The 17,699-nt window shown below is 42.3% G+C and overlaps 1 protein-coding gene across 3 annotated transcripts; it reads left to right on the top strand.

Moving 5' to 3' along the window:
- Positions 1–2,772: 2,772 nt before the first annotated feature.
- Positions 2,773–14,058, top strand: vstm2a (V-set and transmembrane domain containing 2A). Of its 3 annotated transcripts, none has more exons than XM_072283045.1 (5): positions 2,773–3,167; positions 4,198–4,367; positions 8,629–8,679; positions 9,904–10,267; positions 12,116–14,058. In XM_072283045.1, the coding sequence occupies exons 1-5, from the start codon at positions 3,095–3,097 to the stop codon at positions 12,193–12,195; spliced, it is 738 nt and encodes a 245-aa protein (XP_072139146.1). In that variant the 5' UTR covers positions 2,773–3,094; the 3' UTR covers positions 12,196–14,058. The 3 variants fall into 3 exon arrangements, with proteins under 3 accessions (XP_072139146.1, XP_072139147.1, XP_072139148.1); XM_072283046.1 differs by lacking the exon at positions 12,116–14,058 and adding an exon at positions 11,886–12,109; XM_072283047.1 differs by lacking the exon at positions 2,773–3,167 and adding an exon at positions 3,832–3,919.
- Positions 14,059–17,699: the final 3,641 nt, after the last annotated feature.

The following is a 17,699-nucleotide window of genomic DNA, read 5'->3' as shown; positions in this document are numbered from 1 at the left end:
AGCTTGAGCTTTCAGAAAATAGTCATAGAGGATGTATCTGTGAAGGCCAGTGCCTCACTTTCACTGCTCTGGTCAAACACCAAAGACATTGAAAAGGCAGCTGTATTTGTGGCAAATTTTTGAATTCCATATGTAAAGGAAAATATTACAGCATGGTGAGTCAAATGTTGTAATGACTCAGAAGCAGCATTGTGAAAAAATGTCAAAATGAAAGGAACCTAAAATGTTTTTTTCACTGTGACAGTAGCAGTACAAATGTACTTGAAGTCATATTGTTAGGCAACCAGGTTAACTGGGTTGATCTAAGTTGAACAACATGCATTTCAATGTTACTCAGTGAGTCCTAATTTTAATCTCCATAATGCTTACTGACAGCTGATATCTGAACCATGAAACTGAATGTAGAGTGAATCCCTATAAAGTGAATATTATAATCACTATGAATACAGACATTGCTTTTATCTCACACCCATACACTCTCCATTAATTAGGTAGACATATCACTAGGGAAATATTGCATAAATATATGTGCATTCTTTGATCAGTGTACTTTAACATTGCAAGCCGTATTGAATGAGTTCTGAGGTCAAAAGCAAGGAAAAGAATCTGAAAAAGAAGTAAAATAGAAATACTGAATAGGTATTGATATGAGCTGAGAAATTATAAATGCCACAAGGGCAAGGAAACTAAGTGGCAGAAGAGAAAATGAGGCTTTTTGAGACAGAGTGCAGACAGTGGAGAGAAATAAACCCTGTAGAAACTCATAGTTCTTAGAAAAAAGGTACCAAGAAAAGAAAAGAGAATTGTACAGAAGTGAAAAATGATACCAGTGGAGATAAGAAACTTCAGGACAATGTCACTGTAAAGGAGACAGGCTGAAAAATATAAGATAATAAAAAAAGAGGGAATCTGAAAAACAATGAGGAAGCAAGGCCATTGGCACAAAGATGGGGAAAGGGTCTCCTTATCCAGGAATTTATTCATATCTGTCAATTGCCAGGTTGCCCTGTGATGAGGGATTGTTCTGCCATGGCAGAGTGAGCCATAGTGCCATCTACTTTGGCTAAGAATGAAAACACTATGGGCATGAAATATTTCATTGCTGATTATCTTTTTTGCATTTCATTTTTGGAGGTTTGCGGTAACAACATTGATGGAAACATATTTGTATTTGTATTTTATCTGTATTTTAACTGATTCTACTTGGCTTCTTAACCTCCAATAGGCATCTTCTTAAGGAAGGAGTAAAAATGGGTCTGTTCCCAGTGTAGTATAAGTCATGCCACTGGCCAATAATCTTTCATAATGCTGCAGACGGGTCTTCTCTTCACGGGCAGTTCCTTGGGATCGAGAACAATTTGCTTTCAGTTCGGTTTTTTGGATTCAGAGTTGTCCAGTGAGGTCAAAGTGGGAACTGCAAGGATTTCCACAAGTGTATCGCTGTTTCTGAAAGCAAAGCCAGTAACCCGTGGTGCAGTAGAACATGTACGAGATGGGACACGCGGCACGCGGGAGACTCCCCGAAACTATGAGCGTCTTGTCCACAAGTTTGACCTGCTGATGATAGGAATGGTACCTGAAGGTCGAGAAACCTCATTTGTGAAGTAAACATGGGGCAGAGGACTGGGAGTCTACCAAACTGATATCCACCACATAATTTGGTTTTTATAACGCGAGAACGGCATTTAGTTGCTGTTCGATATCAAAACTACAACCACTATAATGGAAACCTCTCTCTAGAATGCCTTGTTACTAATTCCTGACGACAGAAAGTAAAATTTACGTTATGTTTACATAGCCCAACAAAACGCCGCCTTTTTCTATTCCATATATAAGACATGCAGTTTTGATACAGAGGTACAAGCAGACCGAAGTATCATCTCATAGCAGAAGTAATGAGGACTTCCCCTCCCACCCCCAGTTTGATCCTGTTGTTGTTCAAGCCTATTTGAAAATGGAGTTTCGGTGTGTTCCACGTTTCTGCTTGGCACTCTATTTCCTCCTTTGATTATTTTTTTCCAAATTTCATAACCTTAAATGGGTGTGCACAACACAGGGTCGAGCAAAATACTACAGTATCCACGTGTTGGATTACTTAATATTCTGGTCAAATTGCAGCGACATAATAATAAATAACGAATCAAATGAGTGCCAATCGATGGATTAAAAAGCCATTTTATTCGATGTTCATAGTCTATGTATTAAGTTTGTCATGCTCCCGCCTGCATCCAGTGTTAAATGAAGCCTTTCCACTGAGGTAACTTCACAAAATAGAACTGGATTAAAACAGAAAGTGTTAATCATGAGCCCGCTCGGCGCGGGGTTGTTCTGGACAGAGGCTTTACAAATTGCAGTGCTAAAACATAGACATGGACGGCATTCAACCTCCGCCCCAGTGCAAGCCATACGCTCTGCGGCGATAACCAGCAGTAAATGCTGCTGGGAGAAAAGTACTTCGAATACAACGCAGTAAAACTGGCAGTTTGCATTTTGCGCCTGAATTGGATTGCGACCTTTTGTTAATAACACTTGTGTCGCGATGCATATAATAGTTCTCGTTCGGCCCGCGTTGTGCTCCAAAGTGGGTGAATGTGTTGTTTTGCAGAACGCAGACTACCGGGTTCTAACCATTCAGAGCAGGGACCGAGAGCCTCTGGAAGTTGCAGCGTGTAAGGTTGATTGGTCTGATGGGCGGATATTTCCTGGGGCTGCTTACAGAATGTGATGAGGGTGAAGACGCAGTGTGCAGAAGTGACTGACGCACTGGAGACAGGTACCCGAGAACAAGCGGCAGTTCTCGCATTATTCTCTACCAGTGACTCTCACTCTGGAGCTGGGCTTTGGGTTAACCAGCCGCAATATTGCTCACCTCCAGAAACACTGATCACCCATAAACGCGCGCGCACACACAAACACACACGCACACAAACACACACGCACAGAGAGAGAGAGAGAGCGAGCGAGCGAGAGAGAGAGTCAGCCACACTGAGAGCGGAATGCAGCAAATATCGCAGTGGCTGCCGAGAAGAAATACTGGTTCGCCTTTATAAATTGCCGGGACTGCAAGATTCTTCGCTTCTAATGTGTGTTTGGGATGATGGGCTCCTTTCCTCTTTCTCTGGGTTGCCTTTTTGTCTTCTGCGCTCAACTGGGGATTTCATCCCAAGGTAAGTGTTAAATAAGATTTCAACGTTCCAGTGATGGAAATTACAACGAGAGAAATAAGAACGGAGAGTGGCGTGGGGAAAAAAAAACTATTAGCTGATTGATGAATTGTATTTACGGGTCGAGGCTTGAAGCGTGGAATTCGTTAGAAAACGCCCTGAGGAGTTGGGAGCGGGAGAGTCCGATAATGTTCTGGGCTGTTACTTGAGGATAGAGTCGGTTGGGGAGTTATTTGGATAGAGCGAAGAGTCTGTTTGGTAAGAGACTTGCCGATAGACACACGGACTATCAGTGAGCTCCTGTCTATCTCGCACATCCACTGTCTGCGACGGCAGCTCGAGGTTAAACGACAATTAACGTTATGCAAAATAAACAAGGCACGTTTGACTGTTCCATCCGCCTTTTACTTATATAAAGGATTTTGTTCGACTGTAAATTCAGCGGAAATGATGAATTGAAGGCAGATAGGAGAGGGATTAAATGTAAACCGGGAAAAGGGAAGAAGTAGAACCGAGAAGATGGGGGGCGGGAGTAGAGTTGAGATGCTGGAATGGGGGAGAGAGTCGGGAAGATAAAAGAAAATAATAAATGAAACCGTGAATGACAGGTTAAATAGAAAGTAAAAAAGAATCGAGGGACTTAGACGATGAACCACTAGAGAAAAGATATTGAGGATGAATAAATAATCTCCCGTCACTTTCTTCAAGTTCCCGCGTAAGAAGGTGGCATTATCTTAGGATGCCAAATCTCATTGGTATGCAATAGAATGTATTATTATTAATAATCTTTATTATTATTAATGTATGAATGGTGGAAACGGATGGAGAATGCGGACTGATTTAATAACTGAATCAACCCAGGGTCTTAAAAACAACAGCGGGTCCAGCTGTTGCGCGCCAGAGCGCTGCATGTGGAGAGAATGGAATCAGAGAGCTTTCTGTGTTGATAATGTTTCCAGTAAATGTTTGAGGCGGAGAGTCGCGCTTCAGCCCGTATTAGGGTAACAAAAATATGAACGCTTGTTGATTTCAGCGCAATTCACTGAATTCCCCGGAAGTGTAACGGCTAGAGAAGGCGACAATGTGGAAATGGCTTGCGCATTCAGAGGCAGCGGCTCCCCGTCCTATTATCTGGAGATCCAGTGGTGGTTCATTCGCGTTCCCCTGGAGCCGGAATACAGCCCAGAAAACAGCCAAATCCAGGTACGGACTAATCGACAGCTCAAAGGGACCACAATACTATCGATTATGTAGGGAAGTGCTATCGATTCCATCCTTTCGGCCTCATGCACACCCGTGTGCACCACACATACACGCACATAGACCCACTTCCACGCATCCTTGTACACATACATACCCATAACCACATGCACATACACGCAGTCTATTGCGCCATCCCTCAAACTGGTGTACACCCACTTCCTCTCAAACTAGCACACATCTTCACGCATTCAATCACTTCCATGACACATTTTCACACTCTCATTGGCAAGCGTTTCATTAGACACATCACAGACCCCTGTATTTTGACTTACCTCCCCCATCCACATATAAACGCTAACACACGACCACACACATGCATTATCTCTCTCATACGTTACACACCCACCATAAATAGGATCACACACAATTCACTCAGTGCCCTGCCTCGTCCACATACACAAACCAGCCCCTTATTCACAATTAGATGGTCTCACAAAGACATCCATGTACTCTATTATAATCAGCTCACCTGTCAGATACCATCATTGGGCCATTACTCATCATTATGTGCCCTCACTCCCACATCCTCTTGCACATTTCAGGATAACCCCATCACATACAGCCTCAATATGTTTTCACACAGTATTTCATAGCCCCAACATACACACTTCCTCACAGACCTTCACATACTCTCTTATATATCCAACATACACTGTTCGAATATCCCCTCACACCCCCATGCTCTCATACACGGACATTCCAGTATTCCTGTGTATTCTGCGGCACATGCTCACACACACACTCCCTTACACATGCTAACACTCCTTCACACTTGATCCATATTCCCTCACACTACTACACAGGTCCACATACATTGACACACATTCCACAATATACCACTTACTGTATACATCCTCACATACCCTTCTAGTACACTCTCACACACCTCACCTATTTGTGCTGCCACGTACCTACAGAAACTACCATGAGCATTCACACCCAGAAATCAACTCTTTACACACTCTCACTCACACTGACACACCCTGGTACACATTGACACTTCCATTCTCTGATACACACACTCCCTCATGCATCCTCAAAGTGTTCCACATCTCAGTTCCTTTCCAATTTCTCTGCACACTCACACCGCTTCATGCATTCCCATCCAACACCAGTTCCCTTGCACACACCTCACAGCCTCAACATGCCCCCCCATTCATTTTCTTACATCTGCACACACCTTGACACATGTTCACACATAAACCTTATAAGACGTAAGGTAAAGAGTTTTACTCCTCATGTTAAGAATGTAAGAAATAAAGTCAATCCAATTCAATATTCTCAGTCTTTTAACAATTCTTTGCACTTATTCACACACATTCATGAAGCTTCCCTCTTTTGCACACTTTCTCACATCCTTACATGCCTTTATTCTGCTTTATACATTTGTGTATACCTCACTCGTGCTCTGTACAGCCCCCACCCTCATGTTCACTCTCTACTTTGTCCCTCCTACTCTCATCATAAGACACCCTCGTTCCCTGCCCACACTCTCATACACCTCCTCGCATCCCTTCCTTCACCTTCTCATTCTTTCATACACTGTTGGCACACTGTTTCATACATTGTCACACTCACACACTCTCTCACACAAAGCCCCACGCATCCTCACATAATGACATAGTCTCTCACATTCTCTTACATCTGCACTCCCTCATACATCCTTAAACCCTCACATACTCCCTCACACACTCACTCACACTCCTACACTCTCTCTTGCACACACTACCTCTTACAACCCTTAATACATCCTCACACTCACTCACACATTCTCTCATACCTCCTCATTCATGAACTCCCTCATGGTTTCATATCTCACAGACAGAAGCTTCCTCACACTTCCTCCCTCCCTCACACACACACACTCTCACACTCACACACACTCTCACACCTTCTCTCCCTCCCTCACTCACACACACTCTCTCTCACACATACCCTCTCTCCCTCACACTTAAGACTCCCTCACACACTCCATCATTCACCTCACACACATTCTGTCTCTGTGGCACACTCTCTCTTTCCCCCACACTCACACACCCTCTGTCACTCACACACCCTCTCTCCCTTCTGAAACTCATGCTTCTTCTCTTCTTTCTTCACGCACTCCCTCACACTCATGATCTTTCACTCTCTTCCTCACATTCACACAGTCCCTCCACTCACTCTCATCCTCACACTCACACACCCTATCACATGCACACATTTCTCTCACTCACATTCCCTCACAAACATCCCCTCTCCTTCACACTCACACACTCTGTCACACTCACACACTCCCTCACACTCACCTTTTCTCACACTCCCTCACTCACACACCCTCTACCTCACTCAGAACCCCTCTCCTCACACTCATACACCTTCTGTTACTCCCACACCCTCTCTCATTCACACTCACACTCACTCATTCCCTCACACTCACACATCCTCCCTCACACTCTCTCACTCCGTTACATTCACACACTCCCTTACACTCAAAAACTCCCTCACATTCATTCTCTCGGTCACAATACCTCACTCCCTCACACTCGCAGTCTCTCTCCTCACACACATGCACTATTCTTCACACTCAGTTTCTCTTACTCACACTTGCTCTCTCCCTCACATTTACACACCCTCTCCCTCACACTCACACACCCTCTTCCTCACACTCACACACTCTCCCTCACACTCACACACCATCACAGACATCCTCATACTTCCTCATACTCTCACTTCCTCACACTCACACACTCCCTCACACATCCTCACACTCCCAAACTCCCTCACACTCTCTCGTGCATCCCCACACTACTTCACATTTTAATACCTCATTATCACAACCAAATACAGATGAGGATATTCTCTTTCATATTTCCTCTCTTCCTCCTTGACACGCTCCATTACACTCTTCCCTCATTTACCCTGTCACTCACACATTCCTTTATACGTCCTCACACTCACTCATAGGATCCCTCATGCCTCCTCATACTCTTTTCATAACCCTCACACACCCTTGCATTCTGTCTTCTATCTCCTAACACTCAGTTTCACCGGTTGCCAAGTACCTTCACAGAATTTTCCTGCTTGTATTATTTTACCATTTTTCGCCCAATACTTCGATGAATTGACCTATTTATTTAATCCTGCGCAATGATTCCGTGCAGTTAGCTGGATTTGGAGAGCATTTATCTACTCAGCGCCGTCTCCTCTCCGCCATCCTTCGATGCAAATCAAATGCTCTGCAGTCAGGCGAGCTCTTCACAGGCATAATGAAAACATGGTTGGGTATAGATCAGAACTTGTAGCTGACACTCCGTGGTTGTTTGATGTTTTTCGATAAGAGTCTCTAAATGATGAATGTAACAAAAATGAGATGTAATACGAGTAATACTGTGATTTGCGCGCTGTACCGTTTACGTTGAGAATCTATGGTTAATAATTGGGGATAGCTTTCATTCACTGGGTACAAACTGGAACCCGTGTTTGTATGTTGGCACCTCGCCTCAGCTTGCAGCTCTTGTCCGTTTCACCAATCTGTTCGAGATGGTAAATATTGTGTATCTGTCTCGGTGACTTTAATTAAAGGGGCATGCGATAGAAAGGCGATGCGATCCATACCAGGGGATTAGGATCTATATCCGTGAAATTATGAAATGCGGGGAGCAATGGCACATGTTAGGGGGTCGAGGCGAATCCAAACCATGATTTGTATGACGTGCAGACGATTTAAGGGATCAGATTATGGGGCACTTCACATGCAGACATCCTACTTGCAATATACGGCGCAAACTCCGACACAGGCAGCGATTGTGACCCCGCTCGCATCTCATCATTTGAAGAGTGAAGGAAGCGCAGTATTTGGTCAAGGCTGGACGTTTATTACCCCATGAGTAATGGAGAAACAGCTCTAAATATTTATACACAGAAACTTCCCAAGCAATTGGCAGGAATACGTCAGCCATCATATATGGAGCTGTACTCCCCCGGGTGCATATGGTACTTTAATTATGCCCAACATAATGTCGCAATAGTAAACAAGAGTTAGAATAATAAAAATAAACATAGCGGTTCAGTCACAGCCACGGAGATTTTCTATTGTTTGTATCTTGCACCGAAATTCAAGTGAAAATCTCTCATTTGTCGCTATCCTCGACATTGATAGTTTGATCTGGGTGATGCCTTTATCTCATGATGCGTTCCAACTGTTTTCTCTTTCACGCAGTTGGACACTTTGCCACAAAGCGAAATGATCAACGACGAGACGAAAATAAGTGTGAGTAAAGGCCTCGATCAAGGGAGAGGCGGGGCAGATGACCGTACAGTCGCTCTCTATTAAAGCGGAGGTGTAATGCTGAAATCCGCGTGAAGGGCGTGGCCGGGGATTTAGTGCATTTCTTCCGTCTGTTCCGTTTCCGTCACAATCAGTTTCTGAGGTACAGTCAGTTCTAAGGGACAATTTGGGAATGAGCTGTGGTCATTTTCTCGGAGATGTTTAGAAAAGCAGGAGGCAGAATGCAAAGCGACGCCTTCTAGGGAAATCATGGGTAGATACAGGGTGCTTGCAGATTGCAAAACTGATCGCACTGCTCTTCTGTGAGCGTCCCGTTCTCCAACACGACTCGACAAAGCTAAATGAAGCTGGTATTTTTATGAAAACAAACAGGCATAAATTTAAGCTCAAGTCATTCTTTTAATGTACTGGATTTGGAACAATTGTTGATGTCTCTAATTGACAATCTCATTCTCTGATGGAAAACTCGTTAACGCATTGTACAATGAAACATACTACAGAGATTTACTATAACTATCCATTCCAACCATTTTCTTAGTATCTGTTTAGTCGGCGGCTTGTGCCCTTGAATCCAATCTGAATCTCAGATAGCCAGAGGCCAGAGTACCCCAAACTGGAGTAATCAACAAGTTCGAACAGATTCCACACTACACCGCTCCCCTCCCCCGCCCCCAACGCTTCCTTTCAAGTTATTACTCTTTGTGTCTTTACTCAGTTTGATCTAACACATATCATCTGAAATCAGGACTGATGCGCGGCCGTTCCCACTCTTCAATGCCAGTGCTGCCATCTTGTTTGCAATGCCCCGGCAGCGGCCTCATTGGCTCTACGCCTTCCAGCATTGACTCAGTCACCTCCAACACCTGAAACTCTTCCAGAGGAAGCCGCAGATGAGTTCGTGCCACTAACACTTCGGATAATTGCAGGATATGGCCTGACAGTTGGAAAAGCATTGATCATTTGTGATGTGCTTCCACAAAGCTCGACATGCTGGGGGGTGGGGGTGGAATAGTTTCCGCAGGGAACACCAGCACTTTGAAGAAATCCGCCTATGCCAATGCTCTTGTGGGTCTTTGATGACGTTGCTTTGGTGCCGCGGGGATACTGAAGATGGATGGTAGTGCGATGAAAATATTGGTCTGGTGATAACGGCCCATTTATCTGGTATTTATTTCATCCCTCCTCCTCCTCCCCCCACTTTTGTAGACAGTGAAAGTGATGGGCAGTGACATCTCCCATAAACTTCAGATCTCCAAAGTGCGGAAGGATGACGAAGGCCTCTACGAGTGCCGGGTGACCGACGCCAACAATGGAGAGCTACACGAGTACAAGGCTCGGGGGCGACTCTACGTGAACACGAGCTATGCCCGGGCCCTACAAGCTCTCGAACCTCCGCCGTTGTCCCTGCACGACGGCAAAGGTTTGCGGAGTCCCCCCGCTGTGGCAAGCCTTCCCAGCGAGCGTCCGGGCCGCCGGTCCCCGAGCAGCAGAGAAACGAATGAAGGGCAGGCAGGGGCAACGTCAAGGCCGGCAGCCACAAACCTCAGGCAGAGCGCCACATCCACATCAGGTAGGCAAGGCACGGCCTTCAACAGCATCAGGCAGGGCTCGCTTTCTCGACTGTCTAATGTCCTCGCTGATCTAAAAACCATGAAATGTTATTGCTTACTTGCCCGTCTATCAGCAAGTTGAAAGTTACATCACGTATTCATTAGTAACAGCAGAAGCATTATCACTCCATATGGGGGCCCTTTACCAGAGTCACCGGCCATTCCAAAGTGCATCCTGACCAATCATTGCTTTAGATATCAGTCATTGGCAATGCATCTGTTAAATCTGCGTTTAGCAATAACCAGATGAGGCCCTATGTTGTGAATGGCCTGTTGTTATTGTTAACGCAGCTCAAGGGAAAGATGTTGGTCAGGATACTAAAGTATGTATTTAATTCCTGGAGGGTATGTAAGCCGAAAATGGGGCCGTGCGATGGTTACTGTGCCCACACAGTGATATTGCAGCGGCCAGATTCTAGGAAAGTGTGCAGGAAATATTGTTTGAAATGCTTTTTTTTTGCTATAAGGGATCTAATTGCAAAGCTAGACCGGAAAGGTCGGGCTGTGCTCATTGGAACAATAGATAAGAAGTGGTTTATAGCATCATAATAGACGGAGCGAGGTTTTTTTCCATCCGTGGATGGTTCAAGGACTGGGAGTAAATAATTTTATATCATGAAGGGGAGATACGCGGATTTGTTTTACAGTGGATCGCTATGATCTGGAATTCACTGTCTGATGGAAGTAGAACTTTCGAATGGGAAAGGGGTTGGGGAAAGCAGGAGAAAGGCCATTTAGATTGCTCTGCAAAGGGACGACTTTGAAGCGATGAGCTAAAAGGCCCCTTCGATCTCATGTTTATTAATAAGTAATATATGCAATGTGCATACGATTCTTTTAAGTATGCCACAAAAAAAATCTGCTCAAAGTGAACGGCAATGCCACCACAGGCCACAAGAGTCAAGCGTGCGCAGGGTTCTTAGGAAAATCTCTGTGTTCCATTGAGATTTTGAACGGAATGAAAATCTATTTGTAAAATGAATGCCGTTATTTGGGATTATTTTAAGTATATTGTAAACAGAATAGAGGACCTCATGGTGCCAGCCCTGTCGGCTGTTGGACTGGGTCACGTGAGCTCCAGTGCTGGGAGGATCTTTGCCTTAACGGGTCGCTGAGAGACGAAGTAGGTAAACGTACTGAAAATACCGATACACTCCGATATTAAATGCTACTCATTTAGTACTTCAGCAGTCTGATCATTTTTATGTATTTGAACTATCCCATTTTTATGTGAAGGTTCGATGTTCAACTTCTTCCGTCTGTGTGTATTATATATTTAGGCGACTTGTGTAAACGTAATACTGATCAGCCAGAATGGTGTTTTTATTCCACTGTAGTGTTGTTATAGCATATCTGTAGCACCGTATGTTTTTTTTTTGTATATTGTTACATGCGCTTGGCTAATGTACAAGGAATAGCTTCACAAAGCAGAAAAGAACTGATAAATCGGATTGAGTCCCCTAAGGCAAAGTGTTAGCACAGGCTGATTTTTAAGCTGCAGCCTTCTGCAGTGGGTCCGGGTATTGTTGATGCACAAAGTACACTGTGTTCATTCTGTTTTCTTCTTTCATTAATTAGAGGTTTCTTCTGAGAATCCTGCGCCTTAAGACCAGTGCTGCCCCTTTGTTTTAATCGGTTCGGGCGAAATGTCATGTTGTTATTTGGAATACATGGCAAGCCGAGCGATGGGCATTGGCAGAAAATGCCAGCGTTAATTTGAAATACATGTGTTGAATGTATAAGCGTTGCTAAGAAATATCGGAAACAAAATCTTCCAGGATGAGCGAATATTTTAACTTCTTCCGCAGGGACGACGATCGTAGCTGCAAGCGATGGACTAGGTGTCCTGCTTCTATTTTGTGGCTTTGTGAAGGATGCTTTGCTATAGTCTTAGTGCTGACTTTTCCACTATCACTTTCTCTTAAAGCAAAGAGCGAATGGATGGTAAAAATCCACGGACTGGACTGCACAATCGACTTTAAACCCTTCTGCACCTAATGCACTGTAATTCTCTAGAAACGAGAGCCCCCTAGAGAAGAGCAAAGCAGAGAAATAAAGCACTACATGACGGCATTGCTCAGGAGATTTACAGCAAATGGATTTGATGACGATAATGAACAACAGATGGGCAATCCGTGTGCAAGATTTCAAGCGTAGGGGCGTCCCCTGACGCAATTACGCACTAGGAGAACTCCGGTGCAACTAATGAATCGCCACGGTGCGAGGCAACTCAACGTACGTTCAAGGTTTTAACTGCACCCCTCCATCTTATTCGACCTTCGATGATTTAAGAAGTCTTAAAGCCATTCTAAGTTTTCACTGTAAATGTGTGCAGGATTCTCATCGCAATAGAGACACCTTCAGGACAGTGCGACCATGCTCAACATCTGGATACAGTATTGCATTCTCTTCCTGTACTAGTTTGATATAACAATCCATTGGAATCTCCTGTATGTGCAGATGCGACCTAACACAGATAATTTGCTGCTTCTCAGTGTGCTGTCATTATTATCCTTCCCCACAGAGGGCCCGAAGCTCTCGATGTCATTCCGATGCAGTTGTAACACCAGTACTACTTTATTTTTACAACTGGTTAAATCTAATTTTAATAATGCGACACTGTGTGATCCGTTATTTTTTCACTTCTATTAACATAATCAATCAGAGCTCTGGACAATCTCCCTTTACCGAAATGCAAGTTGTGTATCTAAAACAATTTTGGTACGTTCTGTGAGTGAACGACACACAAACAGAAGCTTATGGTATATTGTGAGTGTTTTATTTTTTAACAAATGAAAATAAGAAAATAATTGATAATTATAAATCGCGTTGACGTTGACTGGGTTATGTTTAATTTCTCTGTAATAAAATGTCATCTTCGTGTAACCCGCCCTCGCCTAATCCCAACACGGTGAAAATTAGACTGCAGAGATGCCAACCGAATATATTATGTAGAGACTAAATCACTTGAAATTAAACAAAAAAATCAAGGACAATGTTCTATTATTTTTCATTTCATTTGCCTTTGTTTCCATTCGCAAAGAGAAACTCCTGGTGGGTTTAAACATCAAAATTGAACGTGCAAGTTTTAAGCCCCACCCCCAGTCGCCTGTGTAAATATAACCCCCTCACCGTTTTTTTATGTTGTGCTAGCGGTTATGATGAAATTAGCGATGGATCATAAGTTTCTCAAAGTAATTTGTTTATCAACCGTGTACAGTTGTAGGGAATATTTTCAATGCAGCCAGGAATTCTCACAACGGGAGCCGAGCTTCATACAAAAGGTGAGGATTGAATTTATTACTCGAGTGAGTCACAGCAAAGTGTATACGGTTTCTGGCCTCAAGGTGTCTGTTTGCATCGTGTCTTATTTGCATGGGATTGTATACATCGGTAATACAGGCGGTTGCTGAGGGAATGCTGCACTGTCAGGGGTAGTATCACCATTCGGAAGAGACATAAATCAAGTCCTCTTTCGCAGGCGGAGTTAAAAGATGCAAAAGAACAATTTCAGAAGTGGTGCATGGGAGTTAACCAAATGCTCCTAGATCAATATAACTAGAACAGGTTTTCTGATTATTAATGTGGGATTTTACTGTGCATAAAATGGACACCTCCTTTAAAGAACAATATTGACGGTCCTCCCTGAAATTTTAACTGCCTACAAAGTAGGTGAGGATTGAAGGTCACTTTATATATGGAAGCATTATTCTTAAAACAGCCCAGAACAATACAAATGGATGTTACTAAATTGGGATGGTTCTATGCAGAATTATGCAATGACCCTTTTATCTTTCAAGATAAAATATGTGATCACCCAATTTGCAATCAAATCAGCACTATCTTTATGAAAGTGAAAATGGCAGATTGTTTTCTTCATGTGTTAATCAACCTGATGCTAGCGAACAGATATTTGCTGTATCTAGTACGGTACAGTTATCTGAAGCTCTCAGAAAACTTCATGAAGACAGCACTCCATTAATTGGTTTGATCTCTGACATTTTGGCTATGAATAATCAATTTAAGCAGATGAGTGATTTTCAGAAGTGCTGAAAATTCAACATGGTCTACAGTCAGCTGTTTTACGGAAGCTTTGAATAATGTCTGCAGCTGGAATTGGTTCAATATTTGTAAAAGTAGAAGAAAAAATAAAACAACGGGGTAACAAGGTAATTCACTAAATAAAAGGCATCAGCTTGAAAATATACAAGATCTGATTGCAATGCCGATAGCAGAGCTGATATTTCCAATCACCCAGCTCATTGCACAATTGAAGTTTGTTTTTGTCCTCATGTATTCTGTATTCTTCTAATGCTGATGGAATGGAGTTGTGTTAAGCTTAAGAGGGGATAAACTTCTCACCACTCACCCAAGATTTCTCATGAGCCTATCACATCAAATAGAAGAGGCAGAGCTTTATTCAATTTTTAATTGGCCCTCTCCATTTGTTTGGTTTCAGGGAAAAACATTCTTAATATGTTTTAAATATGTTAATCAGAAGTCATTCATGCCAATTGGACAAGCTCTCAGTCAGTATTTTGAATTATGATGTCATCTGTGTTTCATCTGGTAACAATAATACTGATTCGATTTTTAACTTCCACTATTGAAACTTCTGGGCAGAGCTTTGGCCTGATACGCTGAGGACTGTTTGAAGTCCTCTCCTTGGGTAGTAAATTGACTACTCTCACAAATGGATGCAAAAGAATCTTTGACTATTTTGAAAGGTATGTTGAGTTTTCCCTCATGTTCCACTCAAAATGATTGATTAAAATGTAGATTTAGCTGTTGTTAAAGTTTCTGCAATTATCCTGTGAAGAAATGTGCAGTTGTGTGTTTTATACTGATGATAACACTTCAAAATCACTTCTTTGTTTGCATTTGAAATGCAAATGTGAATGCTGAATATCTCAAATTAAAATTGAAAATAGAATATGTTATGTTTTTATTTAATTGATCTGGGAAAATCTGAAAGGGAAGTGGAAGTCACTCTCTAACAATATGTTTTTTTATATGCTTCAATATGCTTTTACACTGCAAGTTTAATCTTAGTGCAACTTTGTTTGACAACATTCCTTTCCAAACCAGACCTTGGTTGAAATGAAATGAACTGGTTGAAAAGTTAAATGTGAAGCCTAGAATACAATGTATGATCTATTAACCTTGAAGAATTCATAAACCTTATCACAAGTTCTCTTATCCCACAGCTTTATCGTGCTTTCTCTCCTAAGCAGGTATCCAGTTCCCTTTTGAAAGATGCTGTTGATATGAATTCCACCAACATTACAGCAGTGCACTTAAAGCACATATTCTAAACATTAGCAATTTTGAAATAAAAATGCTGCTGGGATTCAGTGGTAGTTATTGGCATATCTAAGGCTAACAGGTGTTTCTAAAATGGCATTTGAAGAAAATCATTTAATGCAAAGAAAATGATGTATTTCCTATTTTAATAGACTCAACGTAATTCACTTCAAAATCTTAAAATTTCCCTATATTTCTTAAATTTTATTATACGGTTTGCCATTCACTTCAGAATCTTTTAAGATTATATTTGACGGATATTCCGCTTTCAGACAAATCAGGTTCGCCTTTCCATTAGATTAGTGTTGATATGTACAATATACTTAACATAACTATGAGATTGCAAGTAATAAAAAATTACAATTTTCAGTCTTTTTAAATTTTCTGTTGATGGGGCTCTCATCTCAAAAGTTCGAATAGTATTTACTAGATTCTACCACTAGAGGGAATATTGTCCCCGTCTCCGCATAATCCTTACCAAATATCTGTATTTAAGCGATCGAAGCATTTCAACAGGATGGTCGCTTAATCGACAGAAATTAAAGTGTGTCTCGACTATTTGGTCCCTTGTGCCTAGTCTGCCACTTAATAAGACCATTGCCGACCTTTTACTGCAGCACCACTTTCCTGCACTAACATCATATTCAAAGTTCAAAGTAAATGTATTACCGAAGTACTAAATGTCACCATATTCCACCTTCAGATCCATTTTCATAAAGTCATTCAGAGTAAAACTGAGAAATACAGTATAATGAATGGAAAACTACAAAGACTGACAACCAACACACACAACATTCTGGAAGAGCTCAGCGGGCCATGCAGCATTTATGGAAAATAGTACAGTCGACGTTTCGGGCCGAGACCCTTCTCCAGTCCTGCTGAAGGGCCTCGGCCCAAAACGTCGACTGTACTCTTTTTCCATGGATGCTGCCTGGCCTGCTGAGTTCCTCCAGCATTTTGTGTGTCTTGCTTGGATTTACAGCATCTGCATATTTTCTCTTACTTGAAGGCTGACAAGCAATGTTCAGAAGAAGACAAACTTTGCAAGTGAAAAAAAGATATTGAATTGTAGAGTTGTTGAGACTTTGAAAATGAGCCGTAGTTTATGGAAAATCAGTTCGGAGTTGAGGTGAGTGAAGTTATCCGTTGATTCCCTTTATATCCGAGAACCTATTTATTGCAGTATTGAATATTCTAAGAGGTTGAGACTCAACATTTCACTTGAGGACAAATCTCAAATGTTTATCACCCACTGGTTGAGGAAATTGAACGGGCAACCAATTACACTGAAGTACAGTACTGAGAAGTCCTGATGAACGGACTGTCCCTGAAACGTCGACCCTATTCCTTTCCATTGATGCTGGCTGACCTGCTGAGTTACGCTAGCATCTGCAAAATTTCTTGTGCATTTGAGATAATGACCCTGCTTCTTGCCCTTGCATCCAATAAAACAACGCCTGCATCCACCCATTTCAATATGTTTAACTGAGCTCACTGTTAATTCCTCTGAACTCCGGAAGTGTATGTGTAATCTCAATCTTTCCACACAGAACAAATCACCAATCACAGGATTCAATCTGCTGAACCTTTATTGCAAGTATATTCTTCATTAGATGGAATGACCTAACCTACACGTAGATCATGAGTATTCATCACTTTCCTGTATAATTGCAGTAGAACATTTTAACTGCATGCTAACTTAGTGATTCACTTACAAGGCCACACGGGTCCCTTCATCAAAACTTTTAATCTTTCACCATTTAAGTCTAAATTGGCTTTTCAAATTTTCCTACCGAAGTGGATGACCGCACGTTCTTTCATGTTGTGTTCTCTGTGCTTTTTCCTCGTCCAGCCATGTAGCTCTGTACTAAAATGTCTCCGTAAATATGAACTTCTTTCAATTCCTCATTCTCGCTGGAACTATTATTCCCACTCTTCCTCGGGAAGTTTATTATCTCTTCCTGAAGATTATAGTTCAGTTTCTCTCCCATTTCCTCAGTTTTCCCCTGCCGCTATAATTTCACCTTTCTTTGTCCACAAGGAATCTACGTTAACTTTTCCAAACCTTTTACTTTTTGCCTATCTACA

This window comes from Mobula birostris, chromosome 19 (genome assembly GCF_030028105.1).
Source record: "Mobula birostris isolate sMobBir1 chromosome 19, sMobBir1.hap1, whole genome shotgun sequence".
Taxonomy (NCBI): Eukaryota; Metazoa; Chordata; class Chondrichthyes; order Myliobatiformes; family Myliobatidae; genus Mobula; species Mobula birostris.
Note: the sequence above shows the minus strand (reverse complement) of the source record. Positions and strands in the feature narration are given on the sequence as shown.